This window comes from Microcebus murinus, chromosome 4 (genome assembly GCF_040939455.1).
Source record: "Microcebus murinus isolate Inina chromosome 4, M.murinus_Inina_mat1.0, whole genome shotgun sequence".
NCBI classification, from domain to species: domain Eukaryota; kingdom Metazoa; phylum Chordata; class Mammalia; order Primates; family Cheirogaleidae; genus Microcebus; species Microcebus murinus.
This window is the reverse complement of record NC_134107.1, coordinates 91,065,339-91,089,967: the sequence shown is the minus strand read 5'-3', so window position 1 is coordinate 91,089,967 and position 24,629 is coordinate 91,065,339. Positions and strand designations below refer to the sequence as shown.

At 40.0% G+C, this 24,629-nt stretch overlaps 3 protein-coding genes and 1 pseudogene across 7 annotated transcripts in view; 3 read left to right on the top strand and 1 right to left on the bottom strand.

The window, feature by feature from the left end:
• Positions 1 to 9: 9 nt before the first annotated feature.
• CFAP68 (cilia and flagella associated protein 68) lies at positions 10 to 3,833 on the bottom strand. 3 transcript variants are annotated; one of them, XM_012749561.3, is made up of 4 exons: positions 3,687 to 3,833; positions 1,175 to 1,405; positions 565 to 631; positions 10 to 315 (listed from the first exon to the last, which is right to left on the bottom strand). In XM_012749561.3, exons 1-4 carry the CDS (start codon positions 3,738 to 3,740, stop codon positions 140 to 142), a joined length of 528 nt encoding a protein of 175 aa, XP_012605015.2. In that variant the 5' UTR covers positions 3,741 to 3,833; the 3' UTR covers positions 10 to 139. The 3 variants fall into 3 exon arrangements, with proteins under 3 accessions (XP_012605015.2, XP_012605014.2, XP_012605013.1); XM_012749560.3 differs by lacking the exon at positions 3,687 to 3,833 and adding an exon at positions 2,383 to 2,490; XM_012749559.2 differs by lacking the exon at positions 3,687 to 3,833 and adding an exon at positions 2,185 to 2,343.
• Positions 3,834 to 4,130: 297 nt separating this feature from the next.
• On the top strand, positions 4,131 to 8,673 carry FDXACB1 (ferredoxin-fold anticodon binding domain containing 1). Its single transcript, XM_076002506.1, has 5 exons — positions 4,131 to 4,329; positions 4,565 to 4,721; positions 5,653 to 5,856; positions 6,004 to 6,162; positions 6,532 to 8,673. The coding sequence occupies exons 1-5, from the start codon at positions 4,158 to 4,160 to the stop codon at positions 7,712 to 7,714; spliced, it is 1,875 nt and encodes a 624-aa protein (XP_075858621.1). The 5' UTR covers positions 4,131 to 4,157; the 3' UTR covers positions 7,715 to 8,673.
• LOC142870716 (uncharacterized) lies at positions 8,657 to 8,745 on the top strand (annotated as a pseudogene).
• Positions 8,746 to 10,472: 1,727 nt separating this feature from the next.
• Positions 10,473 to 24,629, top strand: part of ALG9 (ALG9 alpha-1,2-mannosyltransferase) — a 90,956-nt gene continuing 76,799 nt past the window's right edge. The window contains exons 1-4 of one of the 3 annotated variants that reach the window (XM_012749550.3): positions 10,474 to 10,725; positions 11,751 to 11,889; positions 13,764 to 13,898; positions 21,456 to 21,526. In XM_012749550.3, the coding sequence (XP_012605004.2) occupies positions 10,586 to 10,725; positions 11,751 to 11,889; positions 13,764 to 13,898; positions 21,456 to 21,526 (485 nt within the window). In that variant the 5' untranslated portion in view covers positions 10,474 to 10,585. Of the gene's footprint in view, positions 10,726 to 10,757; positions 10,833 to 11,750; positions 11,890 to 13,763; positions 13,899 to 21,455; positions 21,527 to 24,629 lie in introns of those variants that run through there. The other 2 variants (XM_076002505.1, XM_076002504.1) reach the window with 2 other exon arrangements.

The following is a 24,629-nucleotide window of genomic DNA, read 5'->3' as shown; positions in this document are numbered from 1 at the left end:
GATAGAGAATATTTTCCGTGTTTTTTGCTTCATTTATTCAGACAGTTAAATGTGTTACAGTGAGCTAAATTTTTAGTTATGCTTAGAATGTGCTCCCTAATACATTCTACTCTGGAAAAATTAAGCTTCTTATTCTTTCTTAGAATCCTGGTCCCCGAAATTGGTCAATATTAGGATCCCATACACAAGCAGGGTGATGCTCAATTTGAGGTTTTGAATAGCTAGTCATATAAGTTGACTTTTCTGTGCATTTGTTTTGAGAAGGATCCAGTTCTGGTTGATGTCCTGGGAACCAGTGAGGCTCTCGCTTAAATCCTGAGGGCAGACAAAAAGAGAAGAAAACACAAATGGAAACAGTCAACAGCAAGGAGTTTTAGTAACTGATTTCAATCTTATTTCTAAGGGAATAAACAGTGAGTACTGTCAAGCTGAGAAAAGAGATGTTTTTCACTCATTCATTCGCTTATTCACCCATTCCGTTTACTTTTATTTGCATTCCTTCTATGTGCCAGGCAATGAGTTAAGTTCTGAAAATGTAAGAATTAAAAAGAATAGTCTACATACTATGGGTTGAAATTGGCATTTTGTTGTTGTAACTTGCATCATATGTTGTTTCAAAGTAGTGCCCAAACTGGAAGGAAAAATTAATAGATTAAGAATTTAGAAGTCTGTATCTAATATCAGGAAATAAAGGACAATATAACATGAATTCTAACAGGTTCTGTCATATTTTAGATGGACTAGAGGTCTATATGTTGTTATTCTATATCATTCTAACTTTCATATCTTTTGTATGTTTGTCTGTTTAGGAGAGATTTAAGGGCAAAACTCAGATAAATGACAAGTCTAGTTAGGCAAGGAGCAGGGGAGAAGCTATCCTGAGTCAGAAGACATTATTTATTTCTATGGATTAACAGATAAAGTCCAAACAGAAGCAAGAGAAGAAGAGTACCCCCCATCCTTTTGATACTTTACATATAATATAATATTCAACTTGATAGTAAAGTGGGATAGGTGGGTCCAGCTGAGGGACCCCTCCTCTGCCTCAACCACTTCACTGAACAGAAGCCTAAGAGAGCACTGCACTGGAAGTTATTAGATTAATTCCTTTCAAATGGCTACAGGCATTTCTTTTGCTAACAAAAGGCAACAATAGAAGAGAAATTCAGATTACCTGGGAAGGCAAGGGTTTGGGCTGCACAATATTCCTTAGGTCATATCTTTCTTGGTTCCAGTTGCCCATTAGGGTACGGTTCGAATAGGAATTCTCATTAGTGGTGCATCTCCATCCATACTGAGAAAACTTGGACATATTATTCCAGTCTGTCCACACTTCACCGTGACCATCTGCATTAATCAGGCTGCCATAGTGTGGGTTTGTGAGGAAACAGGCAAGGTTCTGTCTCTGGAAAAAGATAAGAACATTAAAAAAATGCTTACTCTTAGTACCTTTAGATAGTCTTTTGTGTAAAAAAAGAAAAAAAGAAAAAATGCTTATTGCACAAACCAGAAAAAAGAAAAGGCATCCCTTTCTACCTTCTGCTTTATATGGCCAAGTATAACACAAGCACACCTTACTAATGATCTAGGCTTTCCTCCAAATTTAATTGTTGTGGTTGTTTCTTCCTCTCCAGGCCCATGAACCCTTTGATCTATCCTCTCAATCAGCAGCAGTGTACAACTAAATAGATTAAATGCCCTCTTCCCCCAAAACAGGAAAACTTTAGTATCCCCAATACTACATGAAGGATTAGCTATATGTTTAGGTAACATAACAGTTTAAGGACTACAGGTATTGCCATAGTCAAAGAGAATAGGAAAAAGTGAGAGTTAAATGACTAGATAACACAATAAATGATAATTTGCTTCATTCTAGGCCCAGTTCAAATGCCTTCCCTGAAGTTAACTTCTCTCTCCTTTTATCTCACACAGAACTTATCTCCATATCTTTGATTGTATTTGTAATTTTCTACCATATGTTTTAGCTCTTTAAGTCCATGTTCTATCTCCTATGCTGAACTGTATACCCCTTGAGGACTGGATCTGTGTTTTATTCATCATTATACCCCATCTCTCTGCCTGCCCTCCCAATCCATAATGGTTTGCATATACCAGATGATCAACTTCATTTTTTTTTTTGCCAAAAGATGAGTCTGGTCCCCTGGCTTAGGAGCAAGGTGATACCTTTCCTGAAGAAGAGTAACTTGACACTAAGTAGGTTGGGTTGTTTGAAGAGTTCACAGAAGAGTGACAGAAATCCTTATGTAGCTGTTCCATGTTATTTAAAAGAGATGTCACCAAACCTGGCCTTCCCAGTTTTTCAAATATAGATCACTCAGATTACCATGCCCAAGCAGCCATGATTTGGGAATCACTGCCTACCTGTTTTCCCGCTGGCAGAGATAAAACTAATAATGTAGTGTTAAAGGATAGCATCCACCTTTGTGAAGACAGGTGCATGTACTGATGTCACTAAACAGCATGATGACTACAGTAGCTGGTCCCACAGAGTCCAACAGGCCTAGTAATCAGACTGGTGACCTAGTGTCACTGTCTCTAGGGCTGGAATGACATGACCATCCATTCAGTTGTCCAAGCCAGAAGCCTAGGGCTTATCTTTGACTCTACCTTCTCTTTCGACATTCATCCACTCACTAGGTCTTGTTGATTTTTCAATCAGTCCACTACCCTCCGTCCCCACTGCCAAGTGCCAATTAAGATCACCATTAGCCTTGTCTCCATTACTGCAGTAGCTTCCTATCTTATCTCCTTGCCATCAGCCTGGTTCCTCCACAATCCTTTCTCCACAGGAAAGCAGAATTCTTGAGAATGAAAGTCTGATTGTGTTATCTTCCTATTTAAAAGTTTTCAGTGGTTTTGCACTATTTTCAAAATAAGGTTCAGCCTGTAAAATATGGCTTATAAAGCTCCATATGACTTTGCTTAACTCTTCAGTCTCACCTGTCACCCATTCTCTCTCCATCTCTTTTTCCATCATGCTTTTGCATATATTGTTCCTTTTCACTCCTCTTGACCAAGGTTAGGTCTACTTTTCCCCCCTTAGCTTTCAACTCAGGTTCATATCATCCAGGGACTCTTCTCACTTCACCGCCAAAACTTGGTAAGAGTCCCTTTTCAGGCCAGACACGGTGGCTCACGCCTGTAATCCTAGTACTCTGGGAGGCCAAGGATCACTCAAGGTCAGGACTTCGAAACTAGCCTGAGCAAGAGCGAGACCCTGTCTCTTCTAAAAATAGGAAGAAATTAATTGGCCAACTAGAATATATATAGAAAAATTAGCCGGGCATGGTGGTGTATGCCTGTAGTCCCAGCTATTCAGGAGGCTGAGGCAGAAGGATTGCTTGAGCCCAGGAGTTGGAGGTTGCTGTGAGCTAGGCTGACGCCATGGCACTCTAGTCCAGGCAACAGAGTGAGACTCTGTCTCAAAAAAAAAAAAAAGAAAGTCCCTTTCCATACCATTCTGAATCTTTTTACTCATAGCACACATCCCACTATATCAGAGTTGCCTCTTTTACTGTTTGCATTTTCCATGAGACTGTAGGCTCAGTGAAATCATAGGCCACATGTTGTTCATCCCTGTATCTACCCACTCTCACAGTAGCCTGGCACATAACACGCACTCAATAACACTTCTTGAATGAATAGAAGATAGGAGATGGAAGCACCTGGAAACATTTTGAGCAGTAGAGACAATGGGATACAGTCATTTCGGACGACATGGAGGTAGTACAAAATCCTCCGTGTTAGGAACATGCAGGACACAGACCAATCTTTCCTTGGCCTCAGCCCCGCCTGGTTTCTTTCACTCAGAACACGCCTCACCTCTCTGAGCTAGTGACTGCTTGTGACCTCATGAAGGTGTCACGAAGTCACTTAGGGCCATACTCGAGCTAAAAGGCACTTTGATCTTCCCGAGGGGATGGGAGGGTGAAGGGACTCCGAAGTGGATGTTTCGCTTTTGCACCCATGATTATAGTCCTTGCTTGGAGTCCCTGCACGAGTTCGTCAAGAAAACCGGGTCCTGTGGTGCGTCATCAACCAGTGACGGATGAAGAAGGAGCGGGCAGAGACCCACGAAGGAAGTGACGTAAGAAACGAGCGCCACAGAGAACTCGAGAGGGGACCCCGGGGAGGCCATGGGCCCTCGGCGCCTCCTGTTGGTTGGGGAGGGGAATTTCTCCTTCGCCGCTGCTCTGAGCAGTACCCTGGATCCGAGCACTAGTCTAACCGCCACTTGCCTCCCGAACCTGGTCGATTTGGCCCGGGACCCAGTGGCCCGGGAGAATCTGCAGCGCCTGCGCGAGCGAGGTATCGAGGCCGGCCCCTTTGCGAAGCCCCGCCTAGCTGCCGGCACCTCCCGAAGTGAAAAGGGTGGGAGCGTGGGGATACAACCCTAGTAGGGACTGCCCTTGGATATTCACAGAAAGCCTGCTGCCTGTAGCTGGGCTGGTTTGCGCGGTTCAGGTTGGGAAGAGTATTTCTGTGGTTCCATGTCCTAAGACATCCTTCTGTCTATATTTCGCGCCTCCAAACTCTTTGCCAGGTGCTGAGGTACGTTTCGGTGTGGACTGCACCCGACTGGCAGGTGCCTTTGAACTGCACGACAGGAGGTTTGATCGAATTTATTTCAACTTTCCACACTGTGGACGCAAAGCTGGAGTAGCTAAGAACAGGGAACTGCTTGCAAAGTTTTTCCAGAGGTGAGGAAGGGAGAACCCTCACAAGTAAAATGTTTAGGATGTTTATAACGTAGTTACTGCACTCAAACATTTTAGTTGGGGAAATAACATAGACGTGTGTAAATTACTATGATATGTTTAAAGAGAACATAAAGCTCCAAAGGAACCCACAATCTAGTTTGAAAGGCAGACATTATTTAGCCCTAAATGCTAAATAAAAGTGCAAATAATGTGCTCTTGGGTGTGTAAAGGGGTAATCAATTATTTTTGGTAATGCAAAATAACAACAGCCAGTATAGTTTAATGGCTAAGAGCGTTGACCAAACTGCCTGGATCCAAATCCTGGCCCACCACCTAACTATAATAACAGATGTGTGATTTTAGGCACGCTTACTTAATTTTTACTTGCTTCATTTTCCTCATCTGTAAACTTGGGATGTTAACTAACTGCCTCATATAATTATTGTGAACTTAAAACCATGCTTTACATTATTATACCAAAATGTAAGATTCTATTTGAGGTGTCCTGTTGGTCATAGTTGTCAAGAAACTTTTCATAGAGGCACTATTTTAAGCTAGTATTTGAAGTATAGAATTTGAATTGGCAGGAGGGCAGTGAATAGAATTTTCTATATGGGGAGAAACAGCCTAAGCAGTGAATCATGTATAGGAACTTTGCAGACTTTGGTTTTTCTGTGACATATAGATGAACAACACAAATGCAAAGCAGATGACATTCTAGTCAGCTGCTATTATCAGTGGGTTGAACATTTAATTTATATTCTTGTTTACTTTTGGCTACTTTCTTCTGCTTTTTTGAGGTCTAACAGACCTTTGCAAATAAGTATGGTTGGATTTTAACTATTTCACAGCTAAGCCATGTGTATATTGCTAACTCCTGTGGTTATTTCTACTTGTTTCTGATAAATAGCTGGATTTTTTTCCCTATTAGCTGTGCAGATGTTCTTGCAGAGGAAGGAGAAGTCCATGTGGCATTGTGTAGAGGACAAGGTGGGACTCCTGCTGATAAGCCCCAGAGAGAATGGCACAACAGTTGGCAAGTTGTTGCCATGGCAGCTCTAGGGGGGTTCATTTTAAGTGATGTGCATCCCTTCAGCTGTGAGGCTGTGCCAGGGTACAAATGCACTGGATATAGGTAAGTATAACATAAGTTTAAGCCTTCTTCTTTTAAATTTCTCTCACTAGGAATAAAAATTCTCATAGACTCAGGCTCTGACTATTCAGTCCCTGGAAATACTTACTTTAATAATGACAGACTTCATTCTGGTGTCTACTTTGTCAGGAGTCAAGATAAGTCCTTTCATGTAGAAGGTGCTTTGAATCATATCTTCACCCGGAGCTTACCACTTGAATGTTCTCAACCCAGAATCTTCAGGATCAAACTAGGTGACCAGTGGTTTTCCTTTCCAGAACCAGAAGCACTTGTAGGAAAGTTGAACAGGTAACCTGTTATTTTGCTGGAAATCTCCTCTATCTCTAGTTGTATCCTGATTGTCTTGGTGGCAACCATATATTTAATGGATAGTACATTAATTGTTAGTGATGTTGGTGCTTTGATTAATTGTCCGTATGGCCTCCTTAACCCTCTTTATAACTGAAAATTGTCATATTTCCTGATATATTCTAGGGATAGTGCCTGTCAGAGTTTTGAAATACATGATATCCTTCCTTATAGTAGATGATTTCCTTGTTTCCTTTCAAGATCAATTTGAAGATAATTGTTTTCTGTATAGTTATTTGTGTTTTTAATTCTAGCTACATTATAATTATTTGTTAAGTTAGAAAAATTATTTTTTATGTGTTTAAGCAGGGGTTTCCTGGAAACACCTTCATGTCATCCTATCAAAATCATAAATGAGAAACTCATTGCTGAATTGGGCAAAACTTTCCCTCTAAAAAGGCTGAAGTGTTCCTTCCCCTTGCTGCTCCAAGAAGACACCAGTGTTCTCCCTTCATGGAACTGTGACATTCTGTCAACTGCCTTTTGGATTAATCTCCGTGAACATAACTCCAATTCTGAGTCCCCAGATGGTGGGACAACACAAGATATGGAGGACTTTTTAGTATCATTTTCACAACTTAGCCTTCCCAAGGGTCCTGGAAGAGACGATGAAGAAGAAGCTTATGAAGGAATCTGTGGCCAGACCAAGGTCTGCCTTAGACCTTCTCTCCTAGTTCACATTCAGGCTGTCATCCAAGCACCAGACTTCCTCCCAGGTTCACTGCACATCCTCAGTGGACCTGTCTTTCAGAAGTGCCACATTTTGCCTTTTACAATGCCAGTATTTCATGAGATTTTACTTATCCTTGGGTTGAACCAAAATCTGAAGGATGGTTGTCTTCAGTCACTACTGGATCACCTGAAGGGCATTCTGGATAGCCTTCTGACCCAGAAAATGCTGGAGGACTCTAAGTTGAGTAGTTCAGTGGAATTTGTTCTTCAACCAAATGGAAAAGATTATATGATTTGTGCAGAGGTTCATAATTTGGGTCCAGACTGTGCCAAGGACCTAATTATTGGGTCTGTCACCACATCTGCTGCAAGCATTACACATAAAGACCAGTGTTTTGTGTTTGTGTCTATGAACTTGGACTTATTAGCTATGCTTGTGTGGAGTATTTCTGACTGGAGAATATTGTGGACCTTTGATAACCGTTTCCTGAAAAATTTTGTCCCTGAGAAAATGGAGCCCTTTAAAAGCTATTCCCTGTATCCTCCATGTTATGTACATGATATTAGTTTTTGGTTAGATGAGAAGAAAGGATTTGATGAACTTGAGTTTCACACTGTGGCCCGGGCAGTATCCCAGGACACTGTTATATCTGTACAATTCCTTAGTCGTTTTCAGCATCCAAAGACTGAACAGGTCAGTCTCTGCTATAGATTGACTTACCAGACCTGTGACAAGGCCCTCACCCAGCAGCAGGTTGCATCAATGCAGTCCCAGTTTAGGAAGGAGATTGAACAGCGACTACATGTTATACCTCGGTAGTTTAGTAAATTCTTTTCTACAGTGTGATCCTTCATTGGTGTGGATGTGGGTAAGAGCGACCAACTTGCAACCAGTAGTCCTTTCTAGACTGTGCTTTTTTTTTGTAAAATCTTTTACTTTGTGACTATAGCCACTGTTGGTTGACCTTAAAGATGCCTCAACTCTTCCACCTAAAATTATAAACTCTAATATGATTGGTGATGTTTGGAGTTGTGCAGTATTTTGGTCCTGAGTAGTGACTATGATAACAAACAAAATAGCATCTTGTACTTGAGATGCTCTATTGCTGAAGAGGCAGTAGAACTTATTTTCCAAACTGTCAATTCTTCTTCCCTTAGCTCTATTGTATCATTTCATTAAGTCAACTTATGAGAGGAGTTTTTACAGTCCAATATTTATTAGTTTGCTAAGTTGCAAATATTCCATAATTATTATTGGTTATTATATAATCATCATACCATCATCATAATTTTTTTGTGTGGTTGACTATTGATAAAGTATGAAAATAATAAGTGTCAGATTTAGAGTTAACATTGGGTCTAACTCTAAAGCCTGTGTTCTTTCTGCCACTTTCTGTTACTTCTCCTTCCCCAGTCCTCTTCAACAGTGATCACTTAACTGTGACTAAATTTTGCCCCCTAGATTTTGGGGCCTTCTGTTGTAAGTATCTCTCAGGGACACTGGGAAATTTGTTCAGCCCAGGACTCTGCAGAATGCGGTACTCTAACATGAATTAACGTATGTTCCTGTTAATAGTTAGGCTCCTCAGATTGGAATTATATTGTAAACGCTGTGAAGGAAATGACTTTCTTATTTATTTTTGGAGAAAAGCATGTAGGAAGGCAAGAATGGAAGTAAAGAGACAAATTAGGAGGGTATTATGACAATGCAAACAGGAGATAATGATGACCTGGACCAAGATTGGATAATACTTAGAAGGACTTACTCTGGTTTCTCTTCAAATCGTATAAATCTTTCGCCTTTTACTAAAGATTTCCGTGGAGAAGGACTTGCTGATGAATTAAATGTATGTGTGTGTGTGAGAGAGGAGTGGAGTTAGAGAAATAGGGGGATCAAGCTGGGTTTTTGACCTGAGTACCTAGAACAGAAGTGTCAGTAAGTGGGATGGGAAAACTGCCATAGGAGTAAGTTTGGGGAGTAGGATAAAAAATCAAGGGATTTTTTTGTGTATTGCTGAGCTCTCCACACAGACTGTTTGTTAACTGAGGGTAGGTAATGTGATTTATACCTTTCTTCTATCCCCAGTAGTGCCTGGTACAGGGATAAGGTAGCATTTGAACTGGATTTTAAAACGAGTAGGGATGTGGTAAGGGAGAATTGTTAGGTAGGGAGGGTGTGCATTTCAGGCAGAGGGCATACATGAACAGAGGTATTGATATAGGAACATTTGGGGCACTTTCCCGGCTAGTTGGAATGTAAAGTGTGTATAGGAAAGTAGTGACAGAAAAGATTAGAAAGGTAGATTGGAGCTGGAGTTAGTTCACAAAAGACCACATGCTGGAATGCTGGGATAAAGTTTGTACTTTATTTGGCAGGCAATAGGAAAAACTGGTGATTTTTTTTTTTAGAAGCCTCTTCCCAGAAGAATCTCTGGTGATTTTTGATTAAGGAAGTGACACAGTAGTGCTTTGGAAAGATAATTGGGTAGTGTTGCACAGGATGAATTTGAGATGGGAGATCCCTATAAAGATGCTACTGTAGTAGTCATTGGGAGAGGTAGAAAGGGACCTGCAATAGAGCTAAATGAACAAGAGAAGATGGATATATGAGATATAGCTAAGGATGTTTAGCTAGATGTTTAGCTGGATGTTTCAACTTGGTTACTAATGACTGCATGTGGGAGTTGAGCAATATGATCAATCACCATTTTCAATACTTGGGAATTTTTAGTATGAAATCATAACCTTTTGGGACCTTGTCAAGTTTAATACTCCCTCTGTGAACTTGTTCCCATTACTGGTATGGAACTCTGCAGGGGGGGCTAGAGCTCTGGGATTAGGGTGTCAGGATTAGAGGAATGGCCCTCAAGAGTCACAGGTTGGTAACATCAATGTATCAGTATAAAAATATCTGTATGAAATCAAGAGCTTTTTCCTGATCTGGTGGGAAGAGCATGGGCTTGTGGTAAGACAGTCCTGGGTTAGAATATGGCTCCACCATTTACTAGTTTTGCAACCTTGGTCTTCAGTTTCTTTGTCAATAAAACAAAGCTGTTGTATTAAATTTAAAAACAGATAAAATATATAAAATGCCTACCACAATGCTGTAGTAGCAATGATAGTGACAGATGTCTGGCTCAATTTGTTGCACAGAATTTCGTCAGTTTACTCTGCCATTACCAGTTTGTTTCTCTGATGCACTCATTAGCGAACAGGCTGTCTCTGTCACTCTCCCTGAAATACATAGAAGGCAAGGTGTTGAAATGACATTTTAAGGATTTCCCCTTTGGTAGGCAGCTGTGCTATGATCTTTAACTGAATACCTCTTCACATCTCACTTTGTAGATTTGTTTATTCACTTTCTATTTGTGCTTTCATTTAAATAGGGGATCTAAGGAACGATTTTTGTAACGGAGTGGAGAATGCTGAAAAGTGAGGAAGAGTGAAGAGAAATGCCCAGAGTTGGAAGTGGAAGGGGTAGCCATGATGAGAAAAGTCTCAAGTCTCAGGTCCTATATCTTTGCTACTACGGGATTTACCCCAATTGGCCCAATAACATCATAATTTAGTCCTTTCTGCGCATGTCAAGGTCTTTTGTCCCTCGGCGGACACCGTTTGCCAGCCAAAGCTATGTCTCCGCGCTTGTAGACTTCCTAGGGTGCCAAATCCTACCTTTTTCCCCAACCTTGCCATGGCGAGCCGAGGGGCTCGGCAGCGCCTGAAGAGCAGTGGGGGCAGCGCGGGCAGCGGTGGGGACACGACCCCGGCCGCGGACAAGCTGCGGGAACTGCTGGGCAGCCGAGAGGCGGGCGGCGCGGAGCACCGGAGCGAGTACGTGTGCGGGCGCGGCGGGGGCGTGGCCGGCCCGCGCTGCTCGGGCCGCCCGGGGAGGGTCTCTTCTGCGCCGCGCGCGGGGCTTCCAGCTGCCCGGCCTCCGGGTATAAGGCCCCGGCTCCCTCTTCAGCTAGGTCCTTCTCTACCTGGGCAGGCTGATGTTCGGTCTTCGCCCCGCTTTAGATCCCTCCATCTCGGGTCCCTTCTCTCTTGTAAAGATACCTTGGAGTGCAGATCTGTGATGGTGGCCCAGTCTCAGAGTGGGCTGGTTTGGTGGTGGTAGACTGGGCAGAGCCCCTGTGGGAGATATTGGCAGGAGCAAAGAGTAAACCTTTTGCAACTGTTTCTCAGCTTCTGGTATTCCCCCACAAGTGCTGACCTTTTACTTATGTGGGCCACCCAACCTCCAGCACCTGCAACCACAACCGCCTCTTCCCAAGCCTGGGAGACTGCATGTTAGAACTGCATTAAAAGAGCTGGCAGCATGTGGAATGGGAGGAGGTTATGTACCTTGCACATGTTAGGCCTCTACTCATTTGAACATAGAGGAAATGAATAAAGCCATGGAAAGTGATGACCTTGTTAAGGAAAGATAGAAAAGGGGAGCGAGAGCTTTGTGGCCTTCAAGTGAGTGATTAGTTGGCATGGGATAAATGGAGTGCAGTAGATGCAACAAGCTAAGGTGTATGAGTTAACTTACTGTTTAAAAGCAGGAAGTGAACAGAGTGATTGATTAAAGTTGTAATTCTGTGGGAAGATCACTTGAGCCCTGGAGCTGGTGTCCATACTGGGCAACATAGGGAGACCGCTGCACCTCCCACCCACCCCATTTTGGAGAATTGCTTTTAAGTCTTAATTCTTTCTGTATTCATTTTACTGAAAAAGAATAACTAATAGTTCACCTATTTAGTTGAATACCTTAAGTGCTTTGATGTGCCTTGCCCTTCTTGCCCCTTCTGTCTAGTTTTAGTCCTTCTGGTTAGCAGGTCCTTCCTGACACATACTTTTTTGCCTCTGAACAGGTTATCTGGGAACAAAGCAGGACAAGTCTGGGCACCTGAAGGATCTACTGCTTTCAAGTGCCTGCTTTCAGCAAGGTTATGTGCTGCTCTCCTGAGCAACATCTCTGACTGTGATGAAACATTCAACTACTGGGAACCAGTAGGTGATTTCTTTAGTTTTCTTTTTTTGTTCCTGATTTTGCTGCTTGGTACTTACTACCAATCAGGAAACAAATAATATATGAGTGTAACCATTAGTAAAATAACTGTATTTTCACCTTTGTATTCTAAGCTGATGATTTACCTACTATTGAAGGCTGCAGAGAATTTAGCTGGTTTACTCAAAGGTGTAATTTGTAATTTTCTTTTAAATTTTTAAAAATCAAAATAATACTTGGAGTTAGTTTTTAAAGTTAACAACTACTGCAAACTTAAAGGAAAAATAATAGTTCTCTTTCCACTTCTCATGTCCAAATCCCACTCCTCAGAGGCAACCACTGTTTTTGAACCTTTTCTCAGCTTTTAAAGTTATTCTGATGCCAAAATAAAGTGTTACTAAGTAATATGCTTATACTGTTATTTATTGATTTATACATTATCTGTTGATTTCTTTTTTTGTTTGTTTAGTTTATGTTTTTTGAGACAGGGTCTTGCTCTTTCACTCAGGCTAGAGTACAGTGGCATCATCACACTTCACTGCAACCTCCAACTCCTGGGCTGAAGTGATCCTCCTGCCTCAGCCTCCCGAGTAGCTGGGACTATAGGCACATGCCACCACGCCTGGCTGATTTTCTATTTTTTGTAGAGACAGGATCTCACTTGTGCTCAGGCTGGTCTCGAACTCCTGGCCTCAAGCAACCCTTCCATTTCAGCCTCCTAAAGTGCTAAGATTACAGGGATGATGCACTGTGCCTGGCCTGTTGACTTCTATTATTATTATACAAAATACAGAGATAAAATTTTCTGATCACATTTTGCATCAAAAAATAGAGAAAGAGGGCTGGGTGCGGTGGCTCACGCCTGTAATCCTAGCACTCTGGGAGGCCAAGGCAGGCAGATTGCTCGAGGTCAGGAGTTCGAAACCAGCCTGAGCAAGAGTGAGACCCCGTCTCTACTATAAAGAGAAAGAAATTAATTGGCCAACTAATATATATAGAAAAAAGTAGCCGGGCATGGTGGCGCATGCCTGTAGTCCCAGCTACTCGGGATGCTGAGGCAGCAGGATTGCTTGAGCCCAGGATTGAGGTTGCTGTGAGCTAGGCTGACGCCATGGCACTCACTCTAGCCTGGGCAAGAAAGTGAGACTCTGTCTCAAAAAAAAAAATAAAAAATAAAAAATAGGCCGGGCGCGGTGGCTCACGCCTGTAATCCTAGCTCTCTGGGAGGCCGAGGCGGGCGGATTGCTCAAGGTCAGGAGTTCGAAACCAGCCTGAGCAAGAGCGAGACCCCGTCTCTACTATAAAGAGAAAGAAATTAATTGGCCAACTAATATATATAGAAAAAATTAGCCGGGCATGGTGGTGCATGCCTGTAGTCCCAGCTACTCGGGAGGCTGAGGCAGCAGAATCGCTTGAGCCCAGGAGTTTGAGGTTGCTGTGAGCTAGGCTGACGCCACAGCACTCACTCTAGCCTGGGCAACAAAGCGAGACTCTGTCTCAAAAAAAAAAAAAAAAAAAAATAGAGAAAGAATGCTTAGTGTAGGTAGTTTAAGGAGAATGTAAGATTTAGAGTTTTCCTGTTTTGACTAAAGACTATTTTTAAAAAATAAGCAAAGGGTAAAATTGAAGCCTTCAGTGTTGCCTAAACAACAATCTTTGCAGAATTTATAATGTATGAATATTTTTAATATTAATATTTAATATTGAGTCATTTTGATTTTTTTAAATCCATTTATTACAAATCTTGCTGAGAATGTCAGCATTTTTTGTATACCTTTGTCTCTTTAATATTTCTACTTAGAAACTTCACTTGCATCCTCTTAACAGGGATTTTTGGCCAATGTAACCCTGAATTCATCTGTTTTTGTACTTTTAGACACACTACCTCATCTATGGGGAGGGGTTTCAGACTTGGGAATATTCCCCGGCATATGCCATTCGCTCCTATGCTTACCTGTTGCTTCATGCCTGGCCAGCTGCATTTCATGCAAGAATTCTACAAACTAATAAGGTAAGGGCAGGCCAATCTCAAAACAGTCACAACTAATCAAGAGGTGAGTCTCTGGAATAGTTTTGAGAAAAGGGCAAAATAGATGGGTAGTTAAGAAGGGACCTTTTTTTAAAGAAGAATCATTTATTCATTCATCATTCAACAAATATTAATGGAGCAACTTTTATTTGGTAGACACTATATTAAGTGCTGTGGCTGTAACAGTGACCAAATCCCTGACTTTATGGAACTTATATTTTAGTGGTGAAGATGAACATTGAACAGTAATTCTAAATGCACTGGGTCTTATGGAGGAAAAATACAACTTACAATGGAATAGCATATTAAGAGAGACTAATTTAAGTAGAGTGTTGAGGAATAAGTCGGTGTTAACTGGAACCTAACCTGATTAGTTTTCAGAAACTTGACTGTGATGGGTCTTGGTATGGATTTCTTTGGGTTTAACATGTTTGGAGCTTACTTAGCTTCCTGAATCTTTAGGCTTATGTCTTTTGCCAAATTTGGGAAGTTTCTAGCCATTATTTTTTATTTATTTATTTATTTTTGAATACTTTTTTAGCCCTATCCTATTTCTCCTCTTTTTTTGGAAATTCAATGTGACACAAATGTCAGGTCTTTTATTATTAGTACCAGAGGTCCATGTGGCTCTATTCATCCCCTCTCCTGCCAGTCTGTTTTCTCTCTGTTGTTTATATGGAGTAATTTCTGCTTTTCTGTCTTCCAGGTCACTGATTTTTTTCCTCTGTCCCCTCCCTTTCCTTAGTCCCATCTTTGCATTTGATTTTGTTTAGTATCTTCTATTTCTTTACTGAGACTTTCTGCTTTTTCATTTGTTTCAAGCATGTTCTTAATTGCTCCTTTAAGTATTTTTACAATGGCTGCTTTAAAATTCAGATAATTCTAACATCTCTGTCATCTTGGCTTTAAAATTCAGATAATTCTAACATCTCTGTCATCTTGGTGTCTATTGACTTTTTCATTCAGTTTGAGATCTTCCTGGTTCTTGGTATGACAAATAATTTTTCAGTTGAAAGCTGTAAATTTTAGGTATTGTTTTATGAGACTCTGGATTATTCATGGGCTTAGCATGCTTTCATTGCACCACTGTGCTCCTCAGATCTTATTTAAGCCTTCTGTTTTAGCCACCTTCTTTTTTTTTTTTTTAACTATTTTAAATTTGCTCTCTTATATTTCTGCTGAATGGCCAGCTTCTTTTAGTACTACTTACTCCAACAGGGGAAAGAAGGTTGAGGGGAATGTCTCTACATTGTTCCTGCCATGTAGTACTAGAACTCCAGGTTCCTTACTGGACCTCCATTGACCCCTGAGGAAGGGGGTCCTCTTTGTTATTGCTGAGCAGAGGTAGGAGGTCTAACTCCCTACTAGGCCTCCGCTGATGCTACCCAAGCAGGTAGGATAGGTGTACTTTGCTACTGACAGGTTGTGGGTGGGGCTGGAAGTCCAGGCTCCCCAAGTGGTTGTCACTGATGCCATGGTAGGGGAATGACTCATTACTACCACCAAAGATGAAAGTCCAGGCTTTCTGCTAGACCTTGAATACATGGGTGCAAGTAGGGTCACAGTTTTTTTCTGGGGTGTTTTGCCAGAGTAGAATGGCTACTATCTAAAAGGTTTATTTATTTATTTATTTATTTTATTTTTAAAATCATACTAGGCTACCCCATTCTTGATCCTTTGGCTAGAGAGAACAGGCCTTGGTTGGAGCATTTTTGTCCATACCCATGGGCATTTCTGGTTGGCAACTTCTTTAGCTTCATACCTGGAATATGAAAGGCAAAAAGAAAACCCTTGGAATTTACCGCTGTGTTGTTCCTCATGTCCCAAAGTCTGTAGTCAGTCTGCCTTCTTCTCTCCACCTTTGAGAGTCTTCTTAGGCCTGCTTTAATAATAGTGTCCAGAATTTTTGGTTTACTTAGCAGGAAAAATAGGGGAAAAGTCCATTTTTATTGAAACAAGTCCCTGATTAAGAGAAATGAAGGATAAGTAGGAGTAGTCTACATAAGGGAAGAATGAAGATGAGGGAGGAAGTTGGGAACAACAATCTTCTAGACTGATGACCTTGAGGCTGGGAAGAAGGCCAGCAGGGACTTCTTGTGTAAATAGGTTTGACACTTGAAAGAGAGAGGGAGTGGTGGGGTGAATTAGATGAGGCTGAGAGGTAGGAAGAGGCCAGAATTATATAAGACTTGGTAGGATCTATTAGGGAATTAGACTGTCTTGTTTTTTCCCTAGCTACATTAAGTGAAGCCACAAGGTGGTTTTAGACAGAAAAGAGATGTGATTGCATTTGCATTTTGGAATGATCAGAAGGTAGTACTTTTTTTTTTTTTTTGAAGAGGAAATGAAGTCAGAAAGAAGGTAGTACTTTTCTGAACGTTGTCCCTCCCTTCCTTACCTAGCATCTCGTTTCTAGATTTTGAACTTGTCAGAGGAAAGATAATATAGGATAAAGGTCTCAGTAGAGAACTAACAACATGCAATACATAGGGTTTTTTGTTTTTTTTTTTGAGACAGAGTCTCGCTTTGTTGTCCAGGCTAGTGAGTGCAGTGGCGTCAGCCTAGCTCACAGCAACCTCAAACTCCTGGGCTCAAGCAATCCTATTGCTTCAGCCTTCCGAGTAGCTAGGACTACAGGCATGCACCACCATGCCTGGCTAATTTTTTCTATATATATCAGTTGGCCAATTAATTTCTTTCTATTTATAAGTAGAGACGGGGGTCTCGCTCTTGCTCAAGCTGGTTTTGAACTCCTGACTTCGAGCAATCCGCACGCCTCTGCCTCCCAGAGAGCTAGGATTACAGGCGTGAGCCACTGTGCCTGGCCATGCATAGGGTTTTTATTTCACTTGGATATCTACTATCTCTTCAAATTTGACATGTTCAACACAGAATTCTTTCTCTTATACCACTAATTCTCTTACATCACTGATGTGAACAGTGAGTTAAAACAGAAAGAAAGATTTCCCTTCTCCTCTTGTTCTTACTTCCAATCTCCTTTTCTGCCTTGGTTCTGCCAGTGTGAGCCAACACAGAGCCATTTGGCAAAGGGGAATTGTAGTGTATTGAGTCCCAGCTCCAGCATCATAATACTGAAAAGGGTGGTTGCTGCTGAGAGTGGTAATAACTCACACCATTAGTGATGGCTAGCTTTCTAACTTATTGCTACCCCAAATGAGGCACCTTTGTATTGTCTCCTTATAGATTTGTGTGTGAATTTCTCTGAAGTGTACACTTAGGAATGGGATACCACACATAGACCTGTAGGCTTTCTTAATTTCACTGGGTTCTACCAGGTTGCTCTCCAGTGGTTATACGATTGATGTTCCCTGCAGTGATACTCCAGGTTCTATCTTCCTTACATCTCCCAAGTACTTGATAGTTTTGACTGACTCATTTATGTGATATGATTCTCATTTTAATTGAATTTCTGTGATTACTAGTGATGTGGAGCATTTCTTGCTGTATTTATTAGTCATTCAGATTTCCCTTTCTGTGAATTATGTATTCACATCCTTTGCCTATTTTCCTATTGGGTTTTCTGTTTTTTCTCCCGATTTGTAAAAGTTCTCAATAGTAACCCCTTGTAGGTTTTAGATACTGTGAATCTTTTCTCTTAGACTGTCACCTCTCTATTAAATTTATCTGTGGTCCTTTGTTGAACAGAAATCTTTAATTTTGATACAGTCAAACCAACCAATTTTTCTATTATGATTGGTGGGTTTCAGATCTTTGTAAAAGAATCCTGCTTCACCATAGGTCATAGAGATATTAGCTTTTTTTTTTTTTTTTTTTTTTTTTTTGAAGACAAGGTCTCGTTTTGTTGACTTGTTGACTGGGCTGGCTAGAGTGGTGTCATCATTGCTCACTGCAGCTTCAAACTCCTGGGCTCAAGTGATCCTCCTGCCTCACTCAGCCTCCCGAATAGCTGGGACTACAGGTATATGCTACCATGCCCAGCTAATTTTTTTTTTTAAATAGAGACAGAGTCTCGCCGTGTTGCTCAGGCTGATCTCAAACACCTAGCTTCAGGGGATCTTCCTTTCTCAGCCTCCCAAAGTGCTAGGATTATTTAGGTGTGAGCCACTGGGCCCAGCCCAATTAGCTTTTAATTTTACTTTTCGCATGTAAGGCTTTAATCATTTGAAGTTTATTTTTATAAATTGTGGGAAGATCCAGCTTTATTTTTTGCTATATGGTGAACTGGATTTTCTAGTACCATCTAGTACCATCAAATAATCCATCTTTTTCCTTCTGATTTCTCAAGCTACCTCAATCATAGACCTCATTCCCATACGCATGTGGGTCTGCTTCTGTCATCTGTATTCTTTATCAATTTGTCTGTTAGTACTATAAAGCTGTTATTGTTATGGCTTTGTAATGTATGCCAGTATCTGGTGAATGAATTTCTCATTTTGCCCTTTTTAAAATTTATGTTTTATCTTCTTCTTCTTTTTTTTTTCTTTTTTGAGACAGAGTCTCACTTTCTTGCCCAGGCTAGAGTGAGTGCCATGGCGTCAGCCTAGCTCACAGCAACCTCAAACTCCTGGGCTCAAGCAATCCTGCTGCCTCAGTCTCCCAAGTAGCTGGGACTACAGGGATGCGCCACCATCATGCCTGGCTAATTTTTTCTATATATATTAGTTGGCCAATTAATTTCTTTCTCTTTATAGTAGAGACGGGGTCTTGCTCTTGCTCAGGCTGGTTTCGAACTCCTGACCTCGATCAAACCGCCTGCCTCGGCCTCCCAGAGTGCTAGGATTACAGGCGTGAGCCACCGCGCCCCGCTTAAAATTTATGTTTTAAAAATCATTTTAGAATCAGTTTGCCCCTTACCTAAATTCCGCTGGGTTATATTGATTCTTCAGTATACTGTTTACTGTATTTACATATTAAATATGATAATTAATATTTTTACAGGGTGAAATCATTCTGTCCCTAACGTGAAAGATTTATCTATCTAGACAGGTTTTCTGTGTCTTTTAATAAAATATAAAAAGTATCCATTTCAGTCTTATGCAGTCTTTGATAGGTTAGTGCCTAGATTCTTTGTATTGTTTGTTGTTACCATAAATGGTATCTTTTTTCTGTTATATTTTAGGTGGGTATTTCTGATACAGAGGAACACAACTGATTTTTTTTTTTTTTTTTGAGACAGAGTCTCGCTTGTTGCCCAGGCTAGAGTGAGTGCTGTGGCGTCAGAGCTCACAGCAACCTCAAACTCCTGGGCTCAAGCAATCATTCTGCCTCAGCCTCCCGAATAGCTGGGACTACAGACATGTGCCACCATGCCTGGCTAATTTTTTTATATATATATATTAGTTGGCCAATTAATTTCTATTTATAGTAGAGACGGGGTCTCGCTCTTGCTCAGGCTGGTTTTGAACTCCTGACCTCGAGCAATCTGCCCGCCTCGGCCTCCCAGAGTGCTAGGATTACAGGCGTGAGCCACCACGCCCGGCCCACAACTGATTTTTGTTTTTTTTTTTTTTGAGACAGAGTCTCACTCCGTTGCCCAGGCTAGAGTGCCATGGCATCAGCCTAGCTCACAGCAACCTCAACATCCCGGGCTTAAGCAATCCTTCTGCCTCAGCCTCCCGAGTAGCTGGGACTACAGGCATGTACCACCATGCCTGGCTAATTTTTTCTATATATTTTTAGTTGGCCAATTAATTTCTTTCTATTTTTTAGTAGAGATGGTATCTCGTTTTTGCTCAGGCTGGTTGTGAACTCCTAACCTTGAGCGATCCTCCCGCGTCAGCCTCTCAGAGTGCTAGGATTACGGGCATGAGCCACCACGTACAGCCTGATTTTTGTATTTTGATCTTAATACTGAATATCTCACTGAATTTCCTTACTAGTTTGTCAAGTGAATCTCATAGGTTCTCTATTATCTTTGTATATTTAGTTTAGTTTATTCTATTCCATTCCTTATACCTCATTTCTATTTCATGTCTTTTTGCATTGACTATGGCTTCCAGTTATTATGTTGAATATTAGTAGGGATGGTGACATTGTTGTTCTACTACCAAATACAATTCTTATATTAATTTGTGTTAATTTTTAACTTTCTAAATGTATATTTGTACTCTCATCAAATGTATATTCGTACTCTCTATATTTGTACAAATCTATTTTTATTTTTATTTTATTTATTTTATTTATTTATTTATTTTTTTTTTTGAGACAGAGTCTCGCTTTGTTGTCCAGGCTAGAGTGAGTGCTGTGGCATCAGCCTAGCTCACAGCAACCTCAAACTCCTGGGCTCGAGTGATCCTTCTGCCTCAGCCTCCCGAGTAGCTGGGACTACAGGCATGCGCCACCATGCCCGGCTAATTTTTTTTATATATATATCAGTTGGCCAATTAATTTCTTTCTATTTATAGTAGAGATGGGGTCTCGCTCTTGCTCAGGCTGGTTTTGAACTCCTGACCTTGAGCAATCTGCCCGCCTCGGCCTCCCAGAGTGCTAGGATTACAGGCGTGAGCCACCGCGCCCGGCCCAAATCTATTTTTATACAAATCTATTTTTGTACTCTCCTCTTATATGAGGAGTCCTTGAATGTAGACACCTCATACCAAAATTATCTTTTAATAGCATATAGAATAGTGCTCAGTGTATATATGTTTTCAGTATGTTTTTATAGAATTAATGAATGAATCTGCACATTTACTGGATCACTTTATTCAACTCTTTTTGGATTTTTTTTTGGTTATAGTGATGAAGATGGAAAGTTATTTCCAAGTTATATGCACTTATATTAATCATACTATGTATTTAAATAGTGCTTATGCGCTGAGGAATTCAATGCTCTTAAACATGGTATTCTGTAGTATAAAAGCTATTCAAAAGCTATTCAATATAACCCCCTTAATTTTGTTATTTTTATTTTTTAAATTGATGTTCTTATTTATAAAATTAATAAAATCACAATGTTGAAATTTGGAAGCTATGAGGAAAAATATTCACCTAAATCCCACCAGGCTGCTGTAGCTACCCTTACCAATTTATTTCTTTTTAGTCTTTTCATATGCATATAGTTTCCATAACTATAATTCTGATGTATAAATAATACTGTATTATGCATTTTCACTTAATATTTTGTAATAATCAGTACCTAATACAGTTGTTTAAGAAGTGGTTGTTGAATGAATGAGCATTGTATCTCAAGAATTTTTCCACTGCCTTTGTTCCTATAAATTTTAATATCTATATAATAGTCCATGAAATAGATGTAGTATAATTTATTTAATAATTTCCTTATATTTGGACATTTTGTAGTTTTTTAAAATTTTTGCTAAATTAATAGGGCTGCAATTAACATTTTCATGAATGGAGCTTGCCCTCTACCCTCTGCCTCCTGGAGTGATAGATGTATACTGATACTGAGTCTAGAAATATGAAAATTTATATGGTTCTTGATATATACTGTTTTTCAAAAGGATTATACCAATTTGTAGTGTTACTGATGACAAATGAGAATGGTTTCATCTTTATGAGTTTTTCTAGCTCATATCTGTGACTTCTGTTTTCTTTCAGATTCTTGTCTTTTACTTTTTGCGATGTCTCCTGGCATTTGTGAGCTGTATTTGTGAACTTTACTTTTACAAGTGAGTAAAAAAGCTTTGCATCTAAAAGTGCTATGAGGAAGCCCTGTTTAGCTTAGGTTATCTTTCTTAATGGTCTGGGGGTAGTGATTAGAAATAAAAAACACTTTCCTTCTAGTTCTTGATATTATATCTGAAGTGTGACTTCTTGTTTGAAACCAACAGTTGAAGAGGAATACTGTACTTCTCGTTATCTTTTTCTTTCCTGAAGTTCATAAATACCATACCCTCATATTATTACTTTTAATTCTGTTAATATGAATACATATTTAACTGATCTTTACCTGGTAGGATTTAGTAGAACCTTATTTTTGGTCCTAGGATACATGATAATGATTTACCTCTACTCTAGAGCTTAGCTGATGGGACTTAGCTGATAGAGCTTAGCAGTGAGACTCACTGCTCTTATTTATACCCAGCACATCATTCTCTTTCACAAAATAGCTATTGGCTATTGGAATATTAGTGGAACTATTAAGCATGTAAGTGTTCCAGTAATAACAATAGCCACCTTTTTTACACGACACCTAGCAACATCTTATTTTTTTTTTTTTTTTTTTTTTGAGACAGAGTCTCGCTTTGTTGCCCAGGCTAGAGTGAGTGCCGTGGCGTCAGCCTAGCTCACAGCAACCTCAATCTCCTGGGCTCCAGTGATCCTTCTGCCTCAGCCTCCCGGGTAGCTGGGACTACAGGCATACGCCACCATGCCCGGCTAATTTTTTATATATATATCAGTTGGCCAATTAATTTCTTTCTATTTATAGTAGAGACGGGGTCTCGCTCTTGCTCAGGCTGGTTTTGAACTCCTGACCTTGAGCAATCCGCCCGCCTCGGCCTCCCAAGAGCTAGGATTACAGGCGTGAGCCACCGCGCCTGGCCGCAACATCTTATTTTAATAATGCTTTAGTATGCATTAAAAAGTATTTGGACTTAATGACCATTATTAAGAATTTTCCCATAGCTAAAAATCTCAAATTGAAAAAATCTTTGGACTTGACTCTGAGTAGAGCAGAGGGAAAAAAAAAAACAAAGCCAGTGCTACCTTTGAGGACTGTAACATAAGTTGGTCTTTATATGGGTTGGGGTCCGAATTTAAATCACTGGTGTGGTTGTCCAAGCCCCAAGTCGACACTTTATTTATTTGAAGGATCTGGAAATGCAGAGAATTTGTTTAAAATTGTTCTGAATTGGTAGTGCCCCTGGCATCTGGCAAAAATTTTGCTAGAAAAATAGACCCTAACCCAGGTATCAAAGAATTACCAGTGATTAAGTTCTAGTGAAGAAGATATTATAATAAAAATAAATCACAAATAATAGAAGGGAGCACGACATTATGAGTGACAATCAGCAGAAATAATCAACAGAAAGCCTGACCTATAAAACTTCATTTATTAGGAATTATTAAAATAAGAATCTAAAATAAGTATATTTAATATTTTTAAAGATTAAAAGAGGAAATTAAACACATGAACAAGAAACAAGACTACAGAAATGACCAGGTAAATTTGAAAAAGAATCAGGATTTATAAGAATCATATAATATATGTATATAATATCAATAATAAATTATATACTATTGATATTTAAAATTCAGTGGATAGTTTAGACAGCAAATTAGACACTGCTAATAAGTGAACTAGTAAACTGAATTGAAAGATTGATTTGAAGAAATTATTCACAATGTGGTGCAGAGAGACCCTCCACCAAGAAAAGGTACTATAGAAGAGGTTAAGAAATGTGTAATGTAGAGTTGAAAGATCTAATATACAGCTAACCAAATTGTAGAAGGAGATGATAGAATGGGAAGAGGCAATGTTCAGGGAAGTAGTAGCTGAGAATTTTCCACAATTGATGGAAAGAGGATGGTAATCCATAGATTTAGTAAGCCTAATATATTCCAAGCTAGATACATAAAAAGAAATTAATAAAACTATGTATAACACCAGGGACAAAGAAAGATCTTAAAAGTTGACAGAGAACTAATAGAATACCTACAAAGGAATAGTAGGCAATTAGAAGACTTCTCAAGAGCCAGAGGACAAAAAAAGAATATCATCAAAGTGCTGAGAGATAATTACTGTCATCCTAAAATTGTATACTCAGTTAAACTGTCTTTTAAGACCAAGAGCTAAATGCAGACTTTTCAGTTAAAAAAAAAGAGAGAGAAAAAGAAACAAACGAAGCAACCAATGAAACAGAATTTTACTATTAACAGATTCTCACTAAAGGAACTTCTAAAAGATATACTTAGGAAGAAGCAAAATTATTTCAGAAAGAAATTCTGAGATGCAACAAGGAATCTGAACAAGGAAATGGTTAACACATGTATATATCTGAACAAATATTGACTAAATGAGGTAATAATGTCTAAAAATGTTTAATTTAGGTTTTTGTTTTTTTTTGAGACAGAGTCTCACTTTGTTGCCCAGGCTAGAGTGAGTGCCGTAGCATCAGCCTAGCTCACAGCAACCTCAAACTTCCTGGGCTCAAGCGAGCCTACTGCCTCAGCCTCCCAAGTAGCTGGGACTACAGGCATGTGGCACCATGCCTGGCTAATTTTTTCTATATATATTAGTTGGCCAATTAATTTCTTCCTATTTATAGTAGAGACGGGGTCTTGCTCTTGCTCAGGTTGGTTTCGAACTCCTGAACTCAAACGATCCACCCACCTCGGCCTCCCAGAGAGCTAGGATTACAGGCATGAGCCACTGTGCCTGGCCATAAAAATGTTTAATTTGTGGAGTTTAAGAAATCTATGAGAAATAAGTAGAAGGAGATATATGGTTGCTTACATTTGAGAAACGCTGACTTAGATAACAACTTATTAACATTTTCATGAATCCTCTAGTTCAGGGGTCCTCAAACTTTTTAAACAGGGGGCCAGTTCACTGTCCCTCAGACCATTGGAGGGCCGGACTATAGTTTAAAAAAAACTATGAATAAATTCCTATGCACACTGCACATATCTTATTTTAAGTAAAAGAACAAACAGGCAAAAACACCCACATGTAGCCCACGGGCCATAGTGTGAGGACGCCTGCCCTAGTCTCTTTTTCTTATAACTACCATTTATTGAGCAACCATGTGCCAGGCACTTTCCTAAACA

Coding starts and splice junctions, on each gene's coding strand:
- CFAP68 (XM_012749559.2), bottom strand. CDS start 2,277: ATGGAACAGCTACATAAGGATTTCTGTCACTCTTCTGTGAACTCTTCA. Junction 1,406..2,184: donor GTTACTCTTCTTCAGGAAAG/GTATCACCTTGC, acceptor ATCTTTTTCCAG/AGACAGAACCTTGCCTGTTT. Junction 316..564: donor AATGCCAATTTCAACCCATA/GTATGTAGACTA, acceptor GTCTGCCCTCAG/GATTTAAGCGAGAGCCTCAC.
- FDXACB1 (XM_076002506.1), top strand. CDS start 4,158: ATGGGCCCTCGGCGCCTCCTGTTGGTTGGGGAGGGGAATTTCTCCTTC. Junction 5,857..6,003: donor TACAAATGCACTGGATATAG/GTAAGTATAACA, acceptor CTACTTTGTCAG/GAGTCAAGATAAGTCCTTTC. Junction 6,163..6,531: donor CTTGTAGGAAAGTTGAACAG/GTAACCTGTTAT, acceptor GTGTTTAAGCAG/GGGTTTCCTGGAAACACCTT.